This window comes from Pediculus humanus, genomic scaffold (assembly GCF_000006295.1).
Source record: "Pediculus humanus corporis 1103172108298 genomic scaffold, whole genome shotgun sequence".
Classification (NCBI taxonomy): Eukaryota; Metazoa; Arthropoda; class Insecta; order Psocodea; family Pediculidae; genus Pediculus; species Pediculus humanus.
Genome location: NW_002987867.1, coordinates 163187 through 184933, shown reverse-complemented (window position 1 = coordinate 184933; position 21747 = coordinate 163187). Strand labels below are relative to the sequence as shown.

The following is a 21747-nucleotide window of genomic DNA, read 5'->3' as shown; positions in this document are numbered from 1 at the left end:
TTTTTAAAAGTCAGTTATATTATATATTTTCAACCCTTAATTTATTCTTCTTAGAATTAAAACCGTTGAATTTTTTCACTTATTTTATTTATTTCAAATGTTTAACTTATGTATTTTATCAAATGTTAATGGATTCATTGAAATTTTCTATAAAAAACTGTTTGTCGGTTAGTGTTAATTCGATTGTCTTACTGTTTATTACATAATAAAAAAAATGTTTGTTCTCGGACCACGTATTTGTGTTGAAGATTCAGATGATGAAGACAATTTTGAAATTGGATCTGATGGTGTAGTAATCCAGGTGCAAATACATAATTTTTTTTTAAAATGAAATTTTAATAGTGATCCTAATACTGTAATTGTTTTTCTAGAAAAGAAGAGAAGAATGCGAAAGAAAAGCAAGAAGGGGGGAAATGGATCCCCGATTGGAATTTACTTTCCAATTATTGATAGATGCAACTGGATTACCTAGGAATGAAATTATGGATAATGTTTTTGAATGTAATATGGTATGATCAATTTGGTATTAGTTATTAATAATTTTAGTTTTATTTACTTATTTATTTATCATTATTTTATTTAGTTGGATGAAATAAATCAATTATTTCTTCCACACATGAGAAATAAGTTGATATGGTTTTATCAAGAAATTGAAGAACAAGAACCACCTCAACCTTTGGATATGGTATGTTTTTTTCTTTCTTTCCCCCCTCCCTCCATAATTTTGGGTTTTTTACCAAAAGAAGAAGTTATTATAATATTAATGCTTGTTTCCTGTGTGGTGTTATCAAGATGTGACCGCGCTTAAATGTCAACCTCTTGATAAAACCACATCGGTGACATGCTTTCACAACAGGATTTGGAACTTGGTTTGTTTTCGAAAACTTTGTAATTTATTGAAATTTAAATAAGTAAAAGATATATAAATAGGAATGATTTTCAGATGAAAACAGGATCATCTCGTGGTGTGTTGGGTCTTTTAGCAGCTGTACAATCTAAACCTGCAGTACCACCAAAAAAAAAATTGTTTTTAACTGATGGTTGGAGTGTACCATTGACTGGAATTTGTATTTACATGTTTCGATTAAACACTGGTAAACAATTACCAGAAGAAGGTTTTCACAAAGATCTTTTTTGTGGTGTTATCGATGCTAAAAAAATTGGATTGGTAACAACTGTTGAAAGAATTATGGAACATGTTTTTATGGAGGCATTAGCACACCCTTCACCCGGTTCGGTATTATTTAATTTTATTAAATTATAATTAATTTATTATATTTTTATTTGTTATGTTTTTTATTTAGCTATTTATGTATTCATTTTTTTTTAGATGGAGATGAAGAAGATAGTAATTGTCCGATGGTAAAAAATTCTTTATTGCCCGGCCTTCGATCATTTTGTAGTGCACTTAAAGTGTGCGAAGAAGTTTGCGATGAAGAAAATTTATTTGAAGATGGTAAAATTTTAATGTCGGGCGTAACATCCGATGAAGAAGGAAGGTAATCGCACACATTAAAATTTACTTATTTAATTCTTTTAATTTACCTCTAATTTTTTTTTTTTAATATGAATAGAATAATGGCTTTAAAACCAGATATGGTAACACAACTTGAAGAAAGAGTTAAAAATTGGATGAAAAAAGTTTCGGATGTTTTAATGGAAAGTACACAACTTAGAAAAGAAAGTGATTCAGGAGGACCTCAAGATGAGCTTGAATATTGGAAAAAAAGAGGAGCAAGATTTTCTCAAATTGTTGCACAGTTGCAAGCTCACGAAGTGACTGACTATACTATAACTACTTAAAAAAATAACCAAATATCAATCAACTTTTTAACTTTTTAATAAAAAAAAAAATATTTTTCTCAGGTGAAAATGTCTTTGCTTGTTCTTAATTTAGCACATTCGAAATCGATAAAATTATGGCGGGAAACGGATAAAAAAATAACTTATTGTTACAACGAAGCTCGAAACAATGCAAAATTTATTCAAGCCATGGAAAAATGTTGTCACTCATTATACCTTCATGATCCGGTGAGAATGAAAGATACAATATTGAGCCTGTTACAAACTGTTCGTCTCATACACAGTGTTTCACAATTTTATAACACATCAGAAAGAATTTCATCTCTCATGGTAAAGGTAAGTGTAAATTTTTTCTCTCCATATTTTAATCTTCTTTTATTTATCAATTGACTTCAATTATTCTTTATATTTTTTTATAGATCACGAATCAAATGATTGAAACGTGCAAACAGTACATAACAAACAGAGGAAACGAAACAATATGGAGTCAAGCAAGAAACGACGTACGTCAAAAACTTCAACATTGCATTCGTTTAAATAAAGTTTATAGATCGACATACGAAAATGTAAAAGCTCAACCGTTTATTCCAAATCAAATAGCTTTTAATTTTTCGGAAAATTACGTTTTTGGAAAATTTAACGGTTTCTGCGATAGATTAAGTAAAATAATTAGCATGTTTAATTTTATTGATGATTATAATTATCTATTGGAGAGAAGAATGGAAGGTTTGTATGTCTTTTTTTTCAAGATTTAAATAAACGTAATAATAAATAAAAAGTAACTTTTCAGGCCTTCTTCTCGGCGAAGATTTAGAAAAAGCTATAAGTACATTTAACGAAGCAAAAAAAGGAATTTGTTCTAGAACTTATGATTATTTAGATCAGCGAAATTTAGAATTTAATTCTGATTTAGATATTTTTATCGATAAGATTAATGAACTTAAAGGAAATATAGCAACTCTTATAGAAGAAAGTTTTTATAGCGTTTGGGAAACGCCACACGGAATAAAATATTTAATTCGATTTGAAAAGGTTTTTTTTTTTTTTTCTTATTTTAAACATTTAATTAATATTTAATTATATTTTACATGTATACTGTTATTTAGGTCAGCGTTAAAATTCCTTTGACGAAATTAGATGAAAAATACGAAAGAGTTTTAAAATATAGCGAAAAAGAAATTGATAATATAATGAAACGTTTTCGTAAAGAAAAAGATAATCCTCCATTACCGAGACATTTTCCACCGATATCCGGTAGGATAAAATGGATAAGATCACTTCAAGCGAGCGTCGAAGAATTAGCTAAAAATGTATCATCCCATTCTGTGCTTAAAAGTTTACCACAGGCATCCGAAGTTTTAAGAAAATATAACAGCGCAACAAATATATTTAAAACTTATGAGGAAGATATAAAAAAAATATGGATCACTCAAGAGGTAAATAAAACAAAATCAATTCAAATTTTTTTAATATTTTAATTGAAATTTTGTTTTTTTTTTTTTTTGTAGGTTTGGGTTATTGATGATTGTTTACAAAAACGTTTACTGGGAATCGATCCAGAATCTGGAAAACTTCAAGTAAATTTAGATTTTAGAATTAAAACATTAATCAGAGAAGCTGATTGTTTGATGAAAATGAATATACCTATACCGCCGGTAACATTAACTTTACTTTCTAAAAAAGAATATTTTACTTTAGTGAGTGATTCTTTGCAGGTGAGTTAAAAAAGAGACAAAATAATAATGATAATTCTTATTTAAATTTTGATTTTTTATACGATTTTTATTATTATATTTTAGCAACTTATAAATAATTTTCTTACGACGGTACGAAAAGTAAAATTAGAAGTTCGACCGTTATTTTTACCACAATTGGTAAGATTGACAAACATGTTAGCTCCTGGATTGAATGAAATATCATGGTCTAATCCTCAATGGATAAATTTTATTAAAAAAACAGTGGAAGCCATTAAATCTTTTGATGTTTTAGTCACAAGGTAGTCAATTTTGTTAAGATAAAATTAATCAAATGGTTTATTGTTTATTACTAAGTGAAAATTTTTTATGTACAGAGTTCACGACGTCTATACAAACAGAATTCTACAAGTTTTAAGTAGCATGCAAAAAATAACACTTTATTCCCTACCGGAAGATGAACCGTGGTCAGTTGAAGAGTTTCTACGAAAAACAAAGACTCATTGTCAAAGCGTTGCACTGGAACTGAATCGAAGGAGTTTGATGGTGGAAGAAGCTGTTGAAGAAGTTTTGGAATTAGTCAGAAAGGCTGGAGAAAATTTTAAAGGAGAAACGACTAATTTTGATTTTAATTTTGATGGTAAAACTGGTTTTCTTATCAAGAGAAAAGAAAAAAAAATTTAGTTTATGTATTTAAATTAAAAATTTTTTAGAATCTTCTCCAGCATCTGGTCAATATGAAACTTCTTTAAATACGCCAACGTCGGTTGGTTCACAACAACAACAACAACAGCAACAACAAGATTGGTCTTTAATTTGGGAATGTTTTGAAAATCCTCAAACACTTCTCGTGAATTCTTCTGGAGGTTTATCGAAAGGAATGCAAGAAATGGTTAAAAACGCCGTTGCGGAAATGAGACGTTATTATAGTAGAAAAGTGGTGGATGTTCTTATTAAAGTCACTCGTCAGTCTTTAGATTGTCTTCGAAAACGTTTTTATACGGGGGATTTACAAGGTAAAACCGATAATTTAATGTTTACGAAATTCTTCTGAAGTATTTTTTTAATTCTCTGTTATTTAAAGATCCCTCTCATCCGATTCGAAAAAAACCAGAGCCCGTATTTATAATACAAGCTATTCTTATGATTCCTAATGTCACTATAAAGCCAACTTTGGAAGAAATTCAAGAAGCTTTAATATCTGCTGGAAAATTCATAACAAGTGTTTCAAAAGGTGTTGGTCAATGGACCGGAGGAAAAGTACAAGCAGCTCCCGATAGGGTAAATTTTAGTTTTTTCTTTATCTTTTTTTAACTGTTTTCGGAACACATTTGTAAACTTACTAACATTAATTTTTTACTTTTAGAAACGTAGCTGGAAAAAATTAGCTGGACAACAAAATTTGGATTTAAAATCTAAAATGAAGGAATGTGATTCGTCTAAAGTTGAAACACCAAAAGAACGTAGAAGACGTTTATATAAATTTCATTCAGAAGAAAAATCACCTTTTCCCACTCAGGAAAAAAATTTTTACAATCACGTTATGGAAAATAAAGAAGTTGTTAAAACTTTATCACTCCTATCAACATGCATTCAAGACATAAAAAAAGAAATGAATACATTCATGGCTAGATGGAATCCTTATAAAATATTATGGACCAACGATCATTCAAACAGAAAGGATTTATTAACTATGACTCTACAAAATTTTGAATCATTATTACAAAAATATGGAGAACTTGAAAGCAATCTTTCGATAGAAAACGATTTGTTTTATTTAGGATCGTGTTTGGTTGTATCAACCGGTATTTTAATTTTTATTATAAATTTTTCTTTAAATAATAAATTAAAATTTTTAATTCTAATTTAAAATTTTCAGATCGACTCAAGTTTGGTTTATTAACCGAAGTTAAATCTTGCACTCACAGAATCGGACAAGCGTTGAAAAAAAAATATAGTCGCGAAATGGATTACGTGTATGCTGTTATTAATGAAATTGATCGAAAATTAGACAGACAAATTCGTGATCTTGATGACGTAAGATTAATAATGGATACTTTGAAAAAAATACGAGAGCAAGAAGTCGATATGGAACGTAAAATAGATCCTATCGAAGAAGCTTTCAATGTGGTTGCACGATACGAAATACCCCTGGAACAAAGTACCCTTGACCTTGTTGAAAATCTACGGTACACATGGCAAAAGCTTCAAAATAGAGCTTTGGAAGTTAACGTGTCGCTTTTAAATATGCAACCTACTTTTGAAGCTGACCTTAAAAGGAATTTAGATGCATTTAAACAAGACAACATAGATTATTGTCACGAATACAGAACGTCAGGTATTTTTCGTTGGAAAAATTTATGGAATGAAATTAAAGTTTACAAGTTAACGAAAATTTCTTATTTTTTTTTTTTCAGGACCTATGATGCCCGGTCTTACTCCAAGAGAAGCTTCTGATAGATTAATTTTATTTCAAAATCGTTTTGATGGAATGTGGAGAAAATTAATGACGTATCAAAGCGGAGAAGAATTATTTGGACTCCCACCCACTGATTATCCAGAATTAGCACAGATAAGAAAAGAATTAAACCTCCTTCAAAAACTTTATAAATTATATAATGATGTTATTGACGGAGTCAGCAGTTATTACGATATACCGTGGGGAGAAGTAAGATTTTAGTTAATTTATAAAATTCCTTAAAAATAAAAACATTTTCGATTAATAAAATTAATTTTGATTTGGGTAAAAAAAAAATACAGGTTAATATAGAAGAAATTAACAACGAGCTCATGGAATTTCAAAATAGGTGTCGCAAACTTCCCAAAGGCCTTAAAGAATGGCCTGCTTTTCATGCACTCAAACGTACAATTGATGATTTCAACGATATGTGTCCTTTACTTGAACTTATGGCTAACAAAGCAATGAAACCCCGTCATTGGCAACGTATAATGGAAGTTACAAATTTTGTTTTCGATTTAGAAAGCGAAGGATTTTGTTTAAAAAATATTTTAGAAGCGCCTTTGCTTAAATATAAAGAAGATATTGAAGACATTTGTATATCCGCAATGAAAGAAAAAGATATAGAAGCTAAACTTCGTCAAGTAACGAGCGAATGGAGTGTTCACGAACTTACTTTTATGACATTCAATAATCGTGGAGAACTACTTTTGAGAGGTGACACAACAGCGGAAACCATAGGTCAGTTGGAAGATAGTTTAATGGTATTGGGATCTCTTATGTCTAACAGGTACGTTCTTTTTTATGAATTTATTTTACATAATGTTAATAACTTAAATAAAAAATAATTTTTAGATATAATGCTCCGTTTCGTAAACAAATTCAACAGTGGGTCTATGATTTATCCAATACAAATGACATCCTAGAAAGATGGTTGTTGGTTCAAAACATGTGGGTTTATTTAGAAGCTGTTTTTGTTGGCGGTGACATTGCAAAACAACTACCGAAAGAAGCTAAACGATTTAGTAAAATCGATAAATCGTGGCAAAAAATAATGCAAAGAGCACACGAAACTCCAGGAGTTGTAAATTGTTGCGTCGGTGATGATCTTCTTAAACAACTTTTGCCTCATTTACAGGAGCAATTAGAATTATGCCAAAAATCACTTAGCGGGTACATATTTGAAATATTTATTTTTCATAAGGAAAATATTTAAATAATATAAATTTTAATTTTAGGTATCTTGAAAGAAAAAGAATGATGTTTCCACGATTTTTTTTCGTATCGGATCCAGCATTATTGGAAATACTCGGTCAAGCATCCGATTCTCACACCATTCAAAATCATTTACTATCTATATTCGATAACACTCGTTACGTAAAATTTCACGATATTGAGTATAATAAAATGACGGCTATTATTTCATCCGAGGGAGAACAAATATCATTGGAGCGTGCTGTTAGAGCAGAAGGAAGTGTCGAAACATGGTTGACGAATTTACTTCAAACAGCTCAATCTTCTCTTCATTCAATTATCAGAACAGCTTATACTATGATAAATGATTCTAATTTTAATTTGCTTTCATTCTTGGATAAAATGCCTGCTCAAGTTGGTATTTTAGGAATACAAATGATTTGGACCAGAGATGCGGAAACGGCTTTGATGCAAGCAAGACAAGATAAAAGAATGATGCCAGAAACAAATAATAAATTTTTAGATTTGTTAAATACTCTTATAGATCAGACGACAAGAGAATTAACTAAAATTGACCGAATCAAATTTGAAACTTTAATAACTATTCAAGTTCATCAAAGAGATATATTCGACATTTTGGTAAGAATAATTGGCAGGTAAATTTAAGGAATATAATCGTAATTATAATTATTATTATTATTATTTAACAGTGTCGAATTAATTTACGTTCACCAAATGATTTCGAATGGTTAAAACAATCACGATTTTATTTTAAAGATGACGTTGATAAAACTTGGATATCCATAACCGATGTGACATTCGCTTATCAAAACGAATATTTAGGTTGTACCGAAAGATTAGTTATAACACCTTTAACGGACAGGTAAATTTTTAATTTATGACGTTACCAAAAAAAATTGTTTTTCTCTAATTGAAACTACTTCTTACAGATGTTATATTACTTTGGCTCAAGCATTGGCTATGAGTATGGGAGGAAGTCCGTGTGGGCCAGCAGGAACGGGTAAAACGGAAACTGTCAAAGATATGGGTAAAACTTTGGCTAAATACGTAGTCGTTTTTAATTGCTCGGATCAAATGGATTATCGAGGATTAGGAAGGATTTACAAAGGTAAACATTTTAAACTTTAAGTTGCGAAACTTACGAAACACTATAAAAACTTTTTTTTTTTTTTTTTCCAGGCCTTGCACAATCAGGATCATGGGGATGTTTTGACGAATTTAATCGTATTGAATTACCTGTGTTATCTGTTGCTGCACAACAAGTTGCTGTTGTTTTAGGTGCTAAAAAAGAAAAAAAGAAATCATTTATTTTTACCGACGGAGATCAAATCGATCTTTGTCCCGAATTTGGAATATTTATTACAATGGTGAGATTATTTATTTATTTATAAAGCCATATATTAAGAAGGGGGAAAAAAATTTTTTTTTTTTTTTATTTTCAGAATCCAGGTTATGCGGGTAGAAAGGAATTACCTGAAAATCTTAAAATTCAATTTCGAACTGTTGCAATGATGGTACCGGATCGTCAAATAATCATTCGTGTAAAACTAGCCAGTTGTGGTTTTTTGGAAAACATAACTTTGGCTCGAAAATTTTACACACTTTATAAACTTTGCGAAGAGCAGTTAACTAAACAAGTTCATTATGATTTTGGATTAAGAAATATTCTTTCCGTCCTTCGGAGTTTAGGAGCGGCAAAAAGAGTTAATTCGAAAGATTCCGAAAGCACGATTGTCATGAGAGTTTTAAAAGATATGAATTTATCTAAATTAATTGATGAAGATGAACCTTTGTTTATGTCTTTGGTTGCTGATTTATTTCCAAATATGTCCATAGAAAAAACAATTTATCCCAATTTAGAAAATGCCATCAGTAAAAAAGTCGAAGAAGCCGGTTTGATATACCATCCTCCTTGGGTGTTAAAACTCATTCAGGTTTATAATTTTTTTTTAAATGCTTTTTTTTTTTTCTGTCAAAAAATAGTAAAGAAAAGAAATATAATTTTGTTCGCAGCTGTACGAAACACAACGAGTTCGTCATGGAATAATGACTTTAGGCCCCACCGGAGCTGGAAAAACAACTTGCATTCACACATTAATGCAAGCTTTATCTGAAATGGGAGATCCTCATCGTGAAATGAGAATGAATCCGAAAGCCATAACTGCTGCACAGATGTTTGGTCGTTTAGACGTAGCCACAAATGATTGGACGGATGGAATATTTTCGGCTTTGTGGAGGAAAACTTTAAAAATGAAAAAAGGGGATAAAATTTGGCTTGTTTTGGATGGTCCCGTCGACAGCATTTGGATAGAAAATCTTAATTCGGTTTTGGACGATAACAAAACTCTTACGTTAGCCAACGGGGATCGTCTCCCCATGTCTCAAAATTGTAAAATTATTTTCGAACCTCATAATATTGATAATGCATCACCAGCCACCGTTTCTAGAAATGGAATGGTTATTATTTTTCAATTTCTATTATAACAAGTTTTGTTTTTTTTTTTTTTTAAATCTACTTTGTAAATTTTTTTTTATTTTTAGGTATACATGAGTTCTTCTGGATTAGATTGGGAACCTGTATTAGCAGCCTGGTTAAAAACTCGAAGTAAAAAAGAATCTCAGGTATTTTTACCGCTATTCAAAGAATCATTTACTCTTGCTCATAATTACGTCACACAAAATTTGACAATGTGTATGTCCGTACTTCAATGTAACGTTATTCTTCAGGTATATATTTTTTTTACATACTCATATATAAAAATGAAATGATGATAATAATAATATAAATATGATATTTTTATGTAAGCTAATAGATTTACTGGAAGGTTTAGCACCGGTTCAAATCGATGAACCTAATCCAGAAGAATTACTTGATATGGAAATATCAAAAAAAGGACCCGCAGAAGAAGAAGAAGAAGGCGAAAATGAAGTTCAAAAACATTTATCTCCCGAACATTTGCACAGATTATTTTTATTTTCATTAGCCTGGTCAATGGGAGCTCTTTTGGATTCTCCAAGCGCCATCAAGTTTAATAAATTTGTTAGGGAAAAATTTACGTCTTTTGATTGGCCAAATTCGAGATTATATCCCGATGCTACCGTTTTTGATTTTGTCGTTAATTCTGATGGTTGGAATTTTATAAAATACTCTATTTATTTATTTATTTTTTTTCGTAAAAAGAATAAAAAATCAATTTCCGTTACGTTAGGGAAATGGGAACACTGGAGTCGCAACGTTAAAGACTATAAATATCCAGAAAGTACAACTCCAGATTACAGCAGCATACTTGTTCCCATAATTGAAAATACAAGAATGGAATTTTTAATATACACAATAGCACATCAAGGAAAAGCGGTTTTATTAATGGGTGAACAGGGATCTGCAAAAACGGTTATGATCAAGTCTTATATGAAAAGAGCTGGTACTGAAAATTTCATAGGAAGATCGTTTAATTTTTCTTCTGCTACCAGCCCTTATCAGTTTCAGGTAACACTAAATTACTTTGTTATTAATTTATTAAATTTTATATGTAATTTTTAATTATATATATTTTTAGAAAACTATTGAAAGTTTTGTAGAAAAGAGAATGGGAAATACTTTCGGTCCTGGAAATGGGAAAAAAATGATTGTATTCATTGATGACGTTAACCTTCCGCAAATTAACGAATGGGGAGATCAAATAACAAATGAAATTTTACGACAAGTCATGGATATGAAAGGATTCTATAGTTTGGAAAAACCTGGAGAATTTACATCGATAGTGGATGTGCAATTTTTAGCCGCCATGAGCCAACCCGGTAGTATACAATATAATTTTTTAAATTAATCGATTGCTGCTTTTTAAACAGTTTTTTGTATAAAAAACAAACTTTCTGTTTATTTTTCATAAAGGTGGAGGTAGGAATGATATTCCATCGAGATTAAAAAGACAATTTTGCATGTTTAACGTGTCCATACCGAGCGACGGTTCAATCGATAAAATATTTAAACTTATTGGAGAAGGTCATTATAATTCAAAACGTGGTTTTAGTCTCGAAGTGAGAAATTTAGTTAAAAAATTAGTGCCCTTAACGAGAGAGCTGTGGCAGGAAACTAGAGTAAGTTTCAAAACTGACGTCATAAGTTAAAAAAAAAATTCTAACAAATTTAAAATAATTTAAAGGCTTTCCTTCTTCCGACTCCGGCAAAATTTCATTACGTATTCAGTCTCCGAGAATTATCCAGGGTTTGGCAAGGAATGGTTGGAACTTTAAGCACGGTTTTCGACTCTGAAAAAATTCTTTTGGTATTATGGAAACATGAATGCTGTCGCGTGTTTTCTGATCGTTTTACCATATCAAAAGATAAAAATTGGTTTGATTCAATGATGACAAAAATTATCGAAACCAAACTCGGAGTCGAATATAGAGAAATGGCAGACATTAATCCTGTTTTCGTTGATTTTATGAGGTAAAAAAATAAATTGATATTTATATTGTAAAATGAACGGTGGTGATCAATTTGTTTTTTTTTTTTTTTTTTTTTTTAAGAGATGCTCCAGAGCCAACGGGTGAAGAAGGAGAAGACGCCGATATGGAATTACCGAAGGTTTACGAACCGGTTATTAATTTAAATGAATTACAAGAACGTTTGGACATGTTTTTATCTCAATTTAATGAAATGGTTCGAGGTGCTGGAATGGATTTGGTATTTTTTCCAGATGCCATGCTACACATTGTCAGGGTAACCAACAAAAAAACGTAAAATAAATTAAATTTCGGTTTCAAATTAAAAAATAATATAAAAATTATTAGATTTCAAGAGTGATACGTCATCCGAAAGGAAACGTAATGCTTGTTGGAGTTGGTGGTTCTGGAAAACAATCATTGACTAAATTAGCATCTTTTATAGCGAGTTACAAAACATTTCAAATAACTCTTACGAGGTCTTACAATTCGACAAACTTTTTAGAAGATTTAAAATTTTTGTACCGAACTTGTGGGGTCCAAGGAAAAGGTACAACTTTTATTTTTACCGATTTAGATATTAAAGAAGAAGGATTTCTTGAATATTTAAATAATATTTTATCTTCTGGTAAATTTTTTATCATTTCACTGAATTGTTTAATAATGATATTTATTTTTTTTTTTTTTTACATAAAATAATATCATGCCGTTTAATTTTAAGGTGTCATTTCAAATTTATTTAATCGCGACGAACAACAGGAAATAGTATCGGAGTTAACACCCATAATGAAACGTGAAAATCCTAAAAGAAGTCTTAATACTGAAATTATCATGGAATATTTTTTGTTTCGAACTTGTCAGAATCTTCATGTCGTTCTTTGTTTTTCTCCAGTGGGTTTTTTTTTTTTTTTTTTTTTTATAATCGTACATAAACGATATTTAATTATAATTTTTAATAATAATTGAATTTTTTTTTTTTTTTAGGTCGGTGAAAAATTTCGTACGAGGGCATTAAGGTTTCCTGCCCTCGTATCGGGATGCACAATTAATTGGTTTCATCCTTGGCCAGCAGAAGCTCTACGATTGGTTGCTAAACATTTCTTAACGGATTTCGATATTGCTTGTACCAGCGAAGTCAAAATAGAACTTGTCAATGCCTTAAGTACGATACAAGGAGCCGTTTCTTCAATATCAACGGAATATTTTCAAAGGTAAATTTTGCGTAAGTTTACGGGTTTTGAATTTTTTAAATAAAATTTTTAAAAAAAATTTTAGATTTCGTCGAGCAACTCACGTGACTCCAAAATCATATTTAAATTTTATCGGAGGTTATAAAAATATTTATCAAGCTAAACAGCAAGAATTGGGAGAAGGAGCACAAAGAATGGAAACGGGTTTACGAAAATTAGACGAAGCATCTAAATCGGTTGAAATTTTAAAAAAAGAATTGGCTGTAATGGAACAAGAATTAGCTCATGCTTCGAAAAAAGCTGAAAGAGTAAGTAAGAGTTTTTGAGTGAAATTAAAAAAAAAAAATGGATAAAACTAGTAAAAAAAAAAATTTATTTAAAGGTACTGACAGAAGTGACCGATAGAGCCATGCAAGCAGAAACGGTAAAAAATCAAGTAATGAAAGTCAAAGAAAAAGCAGAAGCTTTAGTTGCTTACATAGCTAGTGAAAAAGCTTTGGCCGAAGAAAAGTTAGAAGCAGCAAAACCGGCATTGGAAGAAGCAGAAGCGGCTTTAAATACAATTAAACCGGCTCACATTGGTAGAATAAATTTTTTTTTTTTTTTAGTAAGATTAAAAACCAATTTTTACTTTGCAATTTAACTCGGGAAATTTTTTAGCAACCGTGAGAAAACTTGGTAGACCACCACATTTAATTATGAGGATAATGGATTGCGTTTTAATACTTTTCCAAAGAAAACTTCATGCCGTTATTGGAGATGCAAGTTGTCCATGTCCTAAACCCTCGTGGGCAGAATCTTTAAAAATGATGGCTAGTACGACGTTTTTACTACAACTTCAAAATTATCCAAAAGATATAATTAATAATGAAATGGTGGAACTTTTAATGCCTTATTTCGAAATGGAAGATTATAATATGGATACAGCCAAAAGAGTTTGCGGTGACGTTGCTGGACTATTATCATGGACGAAAGCTATGGCTTTTTTTCACAGCGTCAATAAAGAAGTTTTGCCTTTAAAAGTAAGTCATTTTCCTCAAAAAAAAAATTTTTCCCGTAATAAATTTTATGATTTTTTTTAGGCTAATTTATCTCTGCAAGAAGCACGATTAAAAATAGCCATGGATGATTTGTCTCGAGCCGAAAAAGAATTAGAAGATCGAGAATTAGCTTTACAACAGGTAAAAGATCAATACGATGCAGCCGTAATGGAAAAACAAAGGTTGACAGATGCAGCTTCCATTTGCTTGCGGAAAATGACGGCGGCTACTGCTCTAATAAATGGATTAGGCGGTGAGAAAATTCGATGGACTGAACAAAGTAAAGAATTTAAAGCTCAATTGGGAAGGTTGGTCGGAGATGTACTTCTTGCAACTGGATTTCTATCGTATTGCGGACCCTACAATCAAGAATTTCGTTCGAATTTAGTCAATTCGTGGATGACGCACCTTCAGGAACGTTGCATACCTTTTACTCAAAATCTGAACATAACAAATATGCTCGTGGACAACGCTACAGTAAGTATTAAATTAATTTGTTCAGCCACGTTATAAATCATACTCATTTAAAAAAATTTTTTTTTTTTTTTTCAGATATCCGAATGGACTCTGCAAGGATTACCCAACGATGAATTATCCGTTCAGAATGCTTTAATTGTAACTAAATCTAGTTCTTATTCACTTTTAATCGATCCTCAAAGTCAAGGTAAAATGTGGATTAAAAATAAAGAAGCAGAAAACGAATTGCAGGTAAAATTAAATTTGAAATTATCATCAAGATATTTGTACAGACCAACCTTTTATCAGGTTTCGTTTTTTATTTAAATTTTAGATAACGTCTTTAAACCACAAATATTTCCGTACTCATTTAGAGGATAGTTTATCATTAGGACGACCTCTTCTTATCGAAGATGTCGGAGAAGAGCTCGATCCGGTTATTGATAACGTTCTCGAGAAAAATTTTATTAAATCGGGTTCGATTGAAAAAGTAGTCGTTGGAGACAAAGAGTGTGACGTAATGCCTGGATTTATGCTTTACATCACGACAAAACTACCAAATCCAGCGTATTCGCCCGAAATCAGTGCAAAAACTTCAATAATTGATTTTACGGTTACGATGCAAGGTTTAGAAGATCAATTGCTCGGTAGAGTTATTCTAATGGAAAAATCCGATCTCGAAGCGGAAAGAGTTCAACTCTTCGAATCTGTGATGAAAAATCAAAAAACAATGAAAGAATTAGAAAGCAATCTTCTATGCAGGCTTACGTCAACTGAAGTAAAACTATCTTTCTATTAAAAATAATGAATTTTCGTATTTTATCAATACAAACAAAAATTAATTTTTTTTTTCCCAACAGACATCCTTTGTCGACGACGAAACTCTTATTCAAGTTTTACAAGAGACAAAAAGTACAGCAGAAGAAGTTAATCAAAAATTAAAAGTTGCTGCATCGACGGAGAAAAAAATTACAATTGCGAGAGAAGAATTTCGTGCTGTCGCTGCCAGAGGTTCCGTCCTTTATTTTTTAATTGTCGAAATGAGTTACGTAAACGTCATGTATCAAAATTCGTTGAAACAATTCTTAAACCTTTTCGACAATTCAATCACGAAGTAAGGATTAATATCATTTCCCTCAATTTTTTATTAAACTCGGATTTTAAAATTAAAATGCGCTTTTGGTAGATCCACAAAATCTCAAGTTACGGAAGAAAGGATCGATATTATATTGCAATATTTAACACACGAAGTTTGGACGTTCACATTGAGAAGCCTTTACGAACGTCATAAATTATTATTTACGCTCATGTTAGCCATGAAAATTGACGTTCAAAAAGGTTTAATAACTCACGAAGAATTTTTAACATTTATAAAAGGCGGTGCTTCGTTGGATTTAAATGCAGTTCAACCGAAACCTTTCAAATGGATATTAGATATAACTTGGTTAAATCTTGTAGAAATAAGTAAATTAAAAGTTTTCAACGACGTACTCATAAAAGTTAGTTTTCTATCCATATTTTTTTTTTTATTTTAAAAAAAATTAAATAATAAATTTATGCCATTTATTTCCGCAGATAGAAAACAGCGAAAAAGAATGGTTAAATTGGTATGAAAAAGAAAAACCGGAAGAGGAAGATATACCATGCGGTTATCAAAAATCCTTGGACGTTTTCAGAAAATTACTTTTGATTCGTTCGTGGAGTCCAGACCGAACACTTTCTCAAGCGCGAAGATATATAAGTGGTAGGATTTTAGTATTCACCTAATAATTATCAGGTGTTGAGAATTTTTTTTTTTTCATATGTTAGAATCACTTGGGAAAAGATATGCAGAAGCTTGCATTCTTAATTTGGAAGCAACTTGGTCTGAATCCGAGCCTCGGACGCCATTGGTTTGCATATTATCAATCGGTTCGGATCCTTCTCCTCAAATAATCAATTTATCAAAAGTCAAAGAAGTTCGTAAGTAGTAACTTTTTACATTATTAACGTAATTAATAATTATATTTCAAATAATTTTTTTTTTGTGGTTTTTCTTTTATTAGCCGTTCGTTGCGTTTCTATGGGTCAAGGTCAAGAACTACATGCGAGACGTCTTATTTTTGATTGTATGACCAGCGGTGGTTGGGTTCTTTTACAAAATATTCATTTATCCTTACCATTTTGCAACGAAGCTATGGATGCTTTAGTAGAAACTGAAGTCATACACGAAACATTTCGATTGTGGATGACAACAGAAGTTCATACTCAGTTTCCGATCGGTTTGTTACAAATGGCGATAAAGTTCACTAACGAACCACCTCAAGGAATACGTGCAAGTTTAAAAAGAACTTATCAAAATATAACGCAGGTAAATGAAAGGTATTTTAAATTCTGACGCGAACGTGTATTACGAACGTACACTTTTACGTTTAGGATACGTTAGATTATTCGTCTCAACCCCAATGGCCACCTTTGCTTTACGCTGTTGCATTTTTACACACCGTGGTTCAAGAGAGAAAAAAATTTGGTCCGCTCGGTTGGAACATACCCTACGAATTCAATCAAGCCGATTTTGCTGCGAGTGTACAATTTATACAAAATCATTTAGACGACATGGATCCTAAAAAAGTAAATAAATATTTTCTTCTTTTAACAATTTCAAATGAATCTAAAAAAAAAAAAATCATTTTTTAATTTAAGGGAATTTCTTGGCCGACCGTATGTTACATGCTCGGCGAAGTTCAATATGGTGGTCGAGTAACCGACGATTACGACAAACGTCTTTTAACAACGTTTACTCACGTTTGGTTTTGCGACGTTCTTCTTCGTCCCGGATTTGAATTTTATAAAAATTACAAAGTTCCCATAACTCGAAATTTAAATGTTTACGTTGACTACATAAATAATTTACCTTTGACCGACAGTCCGGAAGTATTCGGTCTTCACAGCAATGCAGACATAACGTAAATATTAAAATGATTAAGTGTTTGTTTTTTTACACATACGAAAAGTAATTCTTCTTACATTTTTATGAAAATGTTTTAAGGTATCAAATCAACACGGCGAGTTGCATATTGGATACAATATTAAATGTTCAACCTAAAGAAGGAGGTTCGTCGGGAGGAGAAACACGAGAAAATACAGTTTATAAATTGTGTGATGACATGTTGGAAAAATTACCCATTCAGTACAATAATTACGAGGTTAACCTCCCCCCCCTTTGCCCTCTCCCCCCGGAAAAAAGAAATTACGTAATTAATAAAAGGAAAAATTTTAAATTTTTTTTTTTTTTTTTTGCGTTACGTCACAGGTAAAAGAAGCTTTACAAAAAATGGGAGCCTTATTACCGATGAATATATTTTTACGTCAGGAAATCGATAGAATGCAAAAAGTATTAATTGAAGTAAGGACAACGCTTTGCGATTTAAAACTTGCCATCGATGGTACAATCGTTATGAGTCAATCGTTAAGGTTAGCTTTGGATGCGATGTACGATGCCAGAATACCCGGTCGTTGGCTTAAGGTAAATCGAACACTCCGGATCGTTATTATTATTATTATTATTATTATTATTATTACTTTTTTTTTTAATTGAATATTTACGTAGGTTTCTTGGGATTCGAGTACTTTAGGTTTTTGGTTTAGTGAACTTTTGGAAAGAAATTGTCAATTCACACGTTGGTGCAATAAAAGTGCGAGACCGAAAATTTTTTGGTTAGGCGGGTTTTTCAATATCCCTGGGTTTTTAACTGCCATGCGACAGGTTGAAACAAACAAACAAATGTTTTACTGTTGTTGCTGTTGTTGTTGTCGATGTTGTTTCTGCTGTCGTTCGGAATGCTGTATTTTAGCACTTAGATTTGTTTTTTTTTTTTTTTTTTTTTAAGATCACGCAAAATTGTCATTTTAATACCACGACAAACAAAATGACAGAATGCATTTGTAAATGGAAAGATGATAAAAATATGACTTTTCATCTTTCCACCATATTTGTTTTTTTGTTTAAAGAAAGGTTCCTTTTGATAAAATTGACAGATATCTTGGGAATCTGCCACGCTCGGATTTTGGTACACTGAATTATTAGAAAGAGACGCCCAGTTCAGACGCTGGTGTAACAATGGCCGTCCATATTCATTTTGGATGACTGGCTTTTTTAATCCGCAAGGATTTTTAACTGCCATGAGACAGGTATTACGCACGAATACGCACTTTAAACGATAAAAACATGCCGCACGCACTTGCTTTAAAAATAAAAAATAAAATATTCTCACTTCCGGTGGATTAATTAATAAAATTACAAAAATGACAGGAAGTGACGCGTGCTCACAAGGGTTGGGCATTGGATTCCGTCGTCCTACAAAATCTCGTAACGAAACACAACAAAGAAGATTTACACGATTCGCCACCGGAAGGAGTTTACGTTTACGGTTTATTCTTAGAAGGAGCTGCTTTGGATCGTAAAACTGGAAAATTAATCGAAAGCCGACCGAAAGTAAATTTCGTAACTATTTTCTCAACAATAATAACAATAATATGTTTAATAATAATAATAATTTCTTTAAGGTCCTTTACGAACCGATGCCCGTTATATATATTTATGCAATTAGCAGTACGGCGGGAAAAGAATGCAGAGTTTACGAGTGTCCGATATATAGAAAACCACAGAGAACGGATCAAAAATACGTTGGGTCAATCGATTTTGAAACGGATACAAATCCACGCCATTGGACATTAAGAGGTGTTGCATTACTTTGTGATATTAAATAAATTAAAACATCATATATATATTTATTAATATATATAAATATATTTATATATGTATAAAATATACATTATTATACACAAAATAAAAATAAATTTATCAAAATAAATTTATTCAAAAAAAAAAAAAAAAAAATAATAATAATAATAATAATAATTATGCATATATAAGTATATATACATAATAATAATAAATAAGTGTAAATGGATTTCACTGAAATTTTAACGGGGTTTTTTATTTTATTTTTTTTTCTTTCTTTTTCGTTTTATGTATGCATGCTCGCGGGGTCGTGAGGGTCGTGGGGGGGAAAAAAAATAAATAATAATAAAAATTTTGTCATTAATTAAAAAGTAAATAATAATAATAAACTAATAATTAAACATATTGGCATTTCTTGCAGCTAATAACGCGTTTGCTATGACGGTAGCTGTCGTGTGATTTTTTTTATGATCGGAAAAATTACAATTACGTAAAGGTCCACTCGAATTAATATTTAATCCAGTCATCGCAGATAACATTTCTTGTCTTATCGTACTATTGGAGGAAGTTAATTTTTTCGAATGCAACGGAATTTCATTTGAATTTTTATCAACATGGTGAGTTTTTAAATAAGTTTTTATATCCGCATGACCTTTGTTCGATTTACCACCGGATGCCATTGTTTTCCTTGCTTCTTTTAACACGTCGTTGTGTATCATTTCTTCGACTTTTTGTAAATTTTCCCCGACTTTATCGTAATGATCTTTCGTTGATTTTTGTAACACGTTAAAATCCATTTTGTGCCTCGATTTAGGCTTTTCTTTAATCATACTTTTTTGCTTCGTCGTTTTCCAGTCTTCGTCGTTCGACGATGATACCATTTCCATAATTTTACCCTTTTTTTGTACCACGTGTTTTTCACTAACGTTTTTTAATTTTCTCGATATCGAATCTCTACTCTTCGATGATGGCTTGGACGGAATCGGTGATGATACCGGAGGATTCGGTTTTAAATGCGGCATGCTTAAATTACTCGATCCATTTGTTCTATTCACGAACGATTGCCTTTTCATCGCGTTGTACGACCTTTGAACTATTTGTGAATTTTCCAAAACTTCGTTTGTCACGACTCCGTCAATCGCATCCATGAGCCTTTCATCTTTTTTTTCTAATTTTAAAATGGCGCTTCTGAGTCCTTGTATTCGCTTTTGTAATTCTTTTATCTCTTCGTCTTTACTAGCTATCAATTGATCTCTGTCTTTTATGTCTCTTTGCCTTTTCTCGCATAACATTCTCAAACGACCCACTTCATTTTTAAACCTGGTTATTTCCACTCTTTGATTATAATCTCTTTCCGTCGTTCTCGCCCACGCAGTTTCCCTTCTGGCTATTAGTTCTTTAAGCTGTAGTAAATAAGATCTAAGACCATCTAATTCCGTGCTTGTTATATTTATAGGAGTTTCGTTTGTTTTCGATATTATTTCCGGCGGCACGCTTTCCGCTTTTTCTATTTCCTGTATTTGAGGCATGACGATGCTGTGTGCAAATTTCCGCCTGTCTTTTTCAAAAAACCTTTGATGTTTGTCATCCAACGGAGTTCTCGTTCTCGAAGCTAAATTACCTATGTCTTCCAAACACCTTTTTTCATTTTTAGTTATAAATACTTTTTCAGCTTCCGTATCGTATTCATTTTTTTTATCCTTAACGATTTCCAAACCCTGTTCGAGAAGTTTAAAATCTTCGGCATCTCTGAACGAAACTTCTTCCTTATCTTCTATTTCTTTTTGATTGTTTAACTGATCTTCGGATGGAAGAGAATCGGTATAAACATCCGGAGTGTTGTTGTTGTTGTTGTTTTGTGGTTTTGCAGACATTCCGCTCATGTTTGTATAGACCGTTTTCGGACGAATTTTTTGCATGGCTTCTAATGTATATTGTACATCAAGTTCAATTTTTTCACTGTCTGTAAAATCGTTGTCTACGGCTTTTTTAATATTTTCCAACTGACCGTTTAAACGTTCAAAATATTTAACGGAATTTTCAAGCAAATTAAATTTAGATTGAAGTTCTTTAGCTTTTTTCTTTTCCGCCTGTAGTTGTAACGAAAGGAAATGATTTTCAAGTGCTAAATTTTTTTCCGAGCCAATATCTCGTAATTCACCGGATTCCGAATTTCTTTTATAACTTTCTTCTGTTGTTTCGTAAACGTCTAGAAATTTTTCGCTTGCGGTGTCGTCCAATTTGTTGGCATCAACGGTTTGCTGCTTCCTCTCCTGTTTTGATTCGTTTAAAACTTTGTTTATTCTTTTTAATAATTCTTCATCACTTACCTGATTTTGTTCCATACTACGAAAATAAAACCACTAACAAAAAATTTTTTACGATTTTTATTTACTTTAAAATTTAGACACTTACAGCTATTTTTTTTCAGTGGTTACAGTAAACAAACTTCAACTGTTAGGACTCCAAATTTCAGTTAATGTTCCAAAATATCCACCATATTTAATTTTCGTTTAACAAATTCTTACAAACCCGTACATTATTAAACAACCCAATAAAAAAAAAAAAAACAAATCAAATTAAAAATTTTTCTTTTTTAAAATTCTACGGTTTCCGTTAGTATATGGGAGGGAGAAAAAAAAAAAAAAAAAAAAAAAAAAAAAAAAACGAAAATAATACTTTTATTAAAAAAAAAAAAAAAAAAAAAAAAAAAAAAAGGTAA

The 21747-nt window shown here is 31.3% G+C and overlaps 2 protein-coding genes across 2 annotated transcripts; one reads left to right on the top strand and one right to left on the bottom strand.

Moving 5' to 3' along the window:
* Positions 1–214: 214 nt before the first annotated feature.
* Phum_PHUM561990 (dynein heavy chain, cytosolic, putative) lies at positions 215–19051 on the top strand (the record flags this gene model as incomplete). The annotated part of the gene is made up of 54 exons (XM_002431906.1): positions 215–301; positions 372–509; positions 584–685; positions 944–1232; positions 1331–1499; positions 1575–1776; positions 1867–2139; positions 2223–2529; positions 2594–2835; positions 2910–3239; positions 3312–3518; positions 3603–3799; positions 3875–4137; positions 4223–4513; positions 4582–4778; positions 4864–5302; positions 5377–5835; positions 5915–6165; positions 6258–6745; positions 6811–7128; positions 7194–7788; positions 7860–8032; positions 8100–8278; positions 8350–8537; positions 8613–9104; positions 9184–9627; positions 9712–9897; positions 9977–10298; positions 10380–10657; positions 10728–10968; positions 11063–11268; positions 11334–11620; positions 11701–11893; positions 11965–12244; positions 12338–12507; positions 12601–12827; positions 12892–13114; positions 13189–13387; positions 13467–13828; positions 13889–14323; positions 14399–14554; positions 14637–15080; positions 15163–15416; positions 15489–15801; positions 15878–16046; positions 16112–16264; positions 16348–16652; positions 16718–16912; positions 16985–17247; positions 17331–17487; positions 17595–17807; positions 18320–18472; positions 18594–18776; positions 18848–19051. 54 exons carry the CDS (start codon positions 215–217, stop codon positions 19049–19051), a joined length of 14091 nt encoding a protein of 4696 aa, XP_002431951.1.
* Positions 19052–19256: 205 nt separating this feature from the next.
* On the bottom strand, positions 19257–21370 carry Phum_PHUM561980 (Centrosomal protein of 135 kDa, putative; the record flags this gene model as incomplete). Its single annotated transcript, XM_002431905.1, has 2 exons — positions 19257–19259; positions 19469–21370. The coding sequence occupies 2 exons, from the start codon at positions 21368–21370 to the stop codon at positions 19257–19259; spliced, it is 1905 nt and encodes a 634-aa protein (XP_002431950.1).
* Positions 21371–21747: the final 377 nt, after the last annotated feature.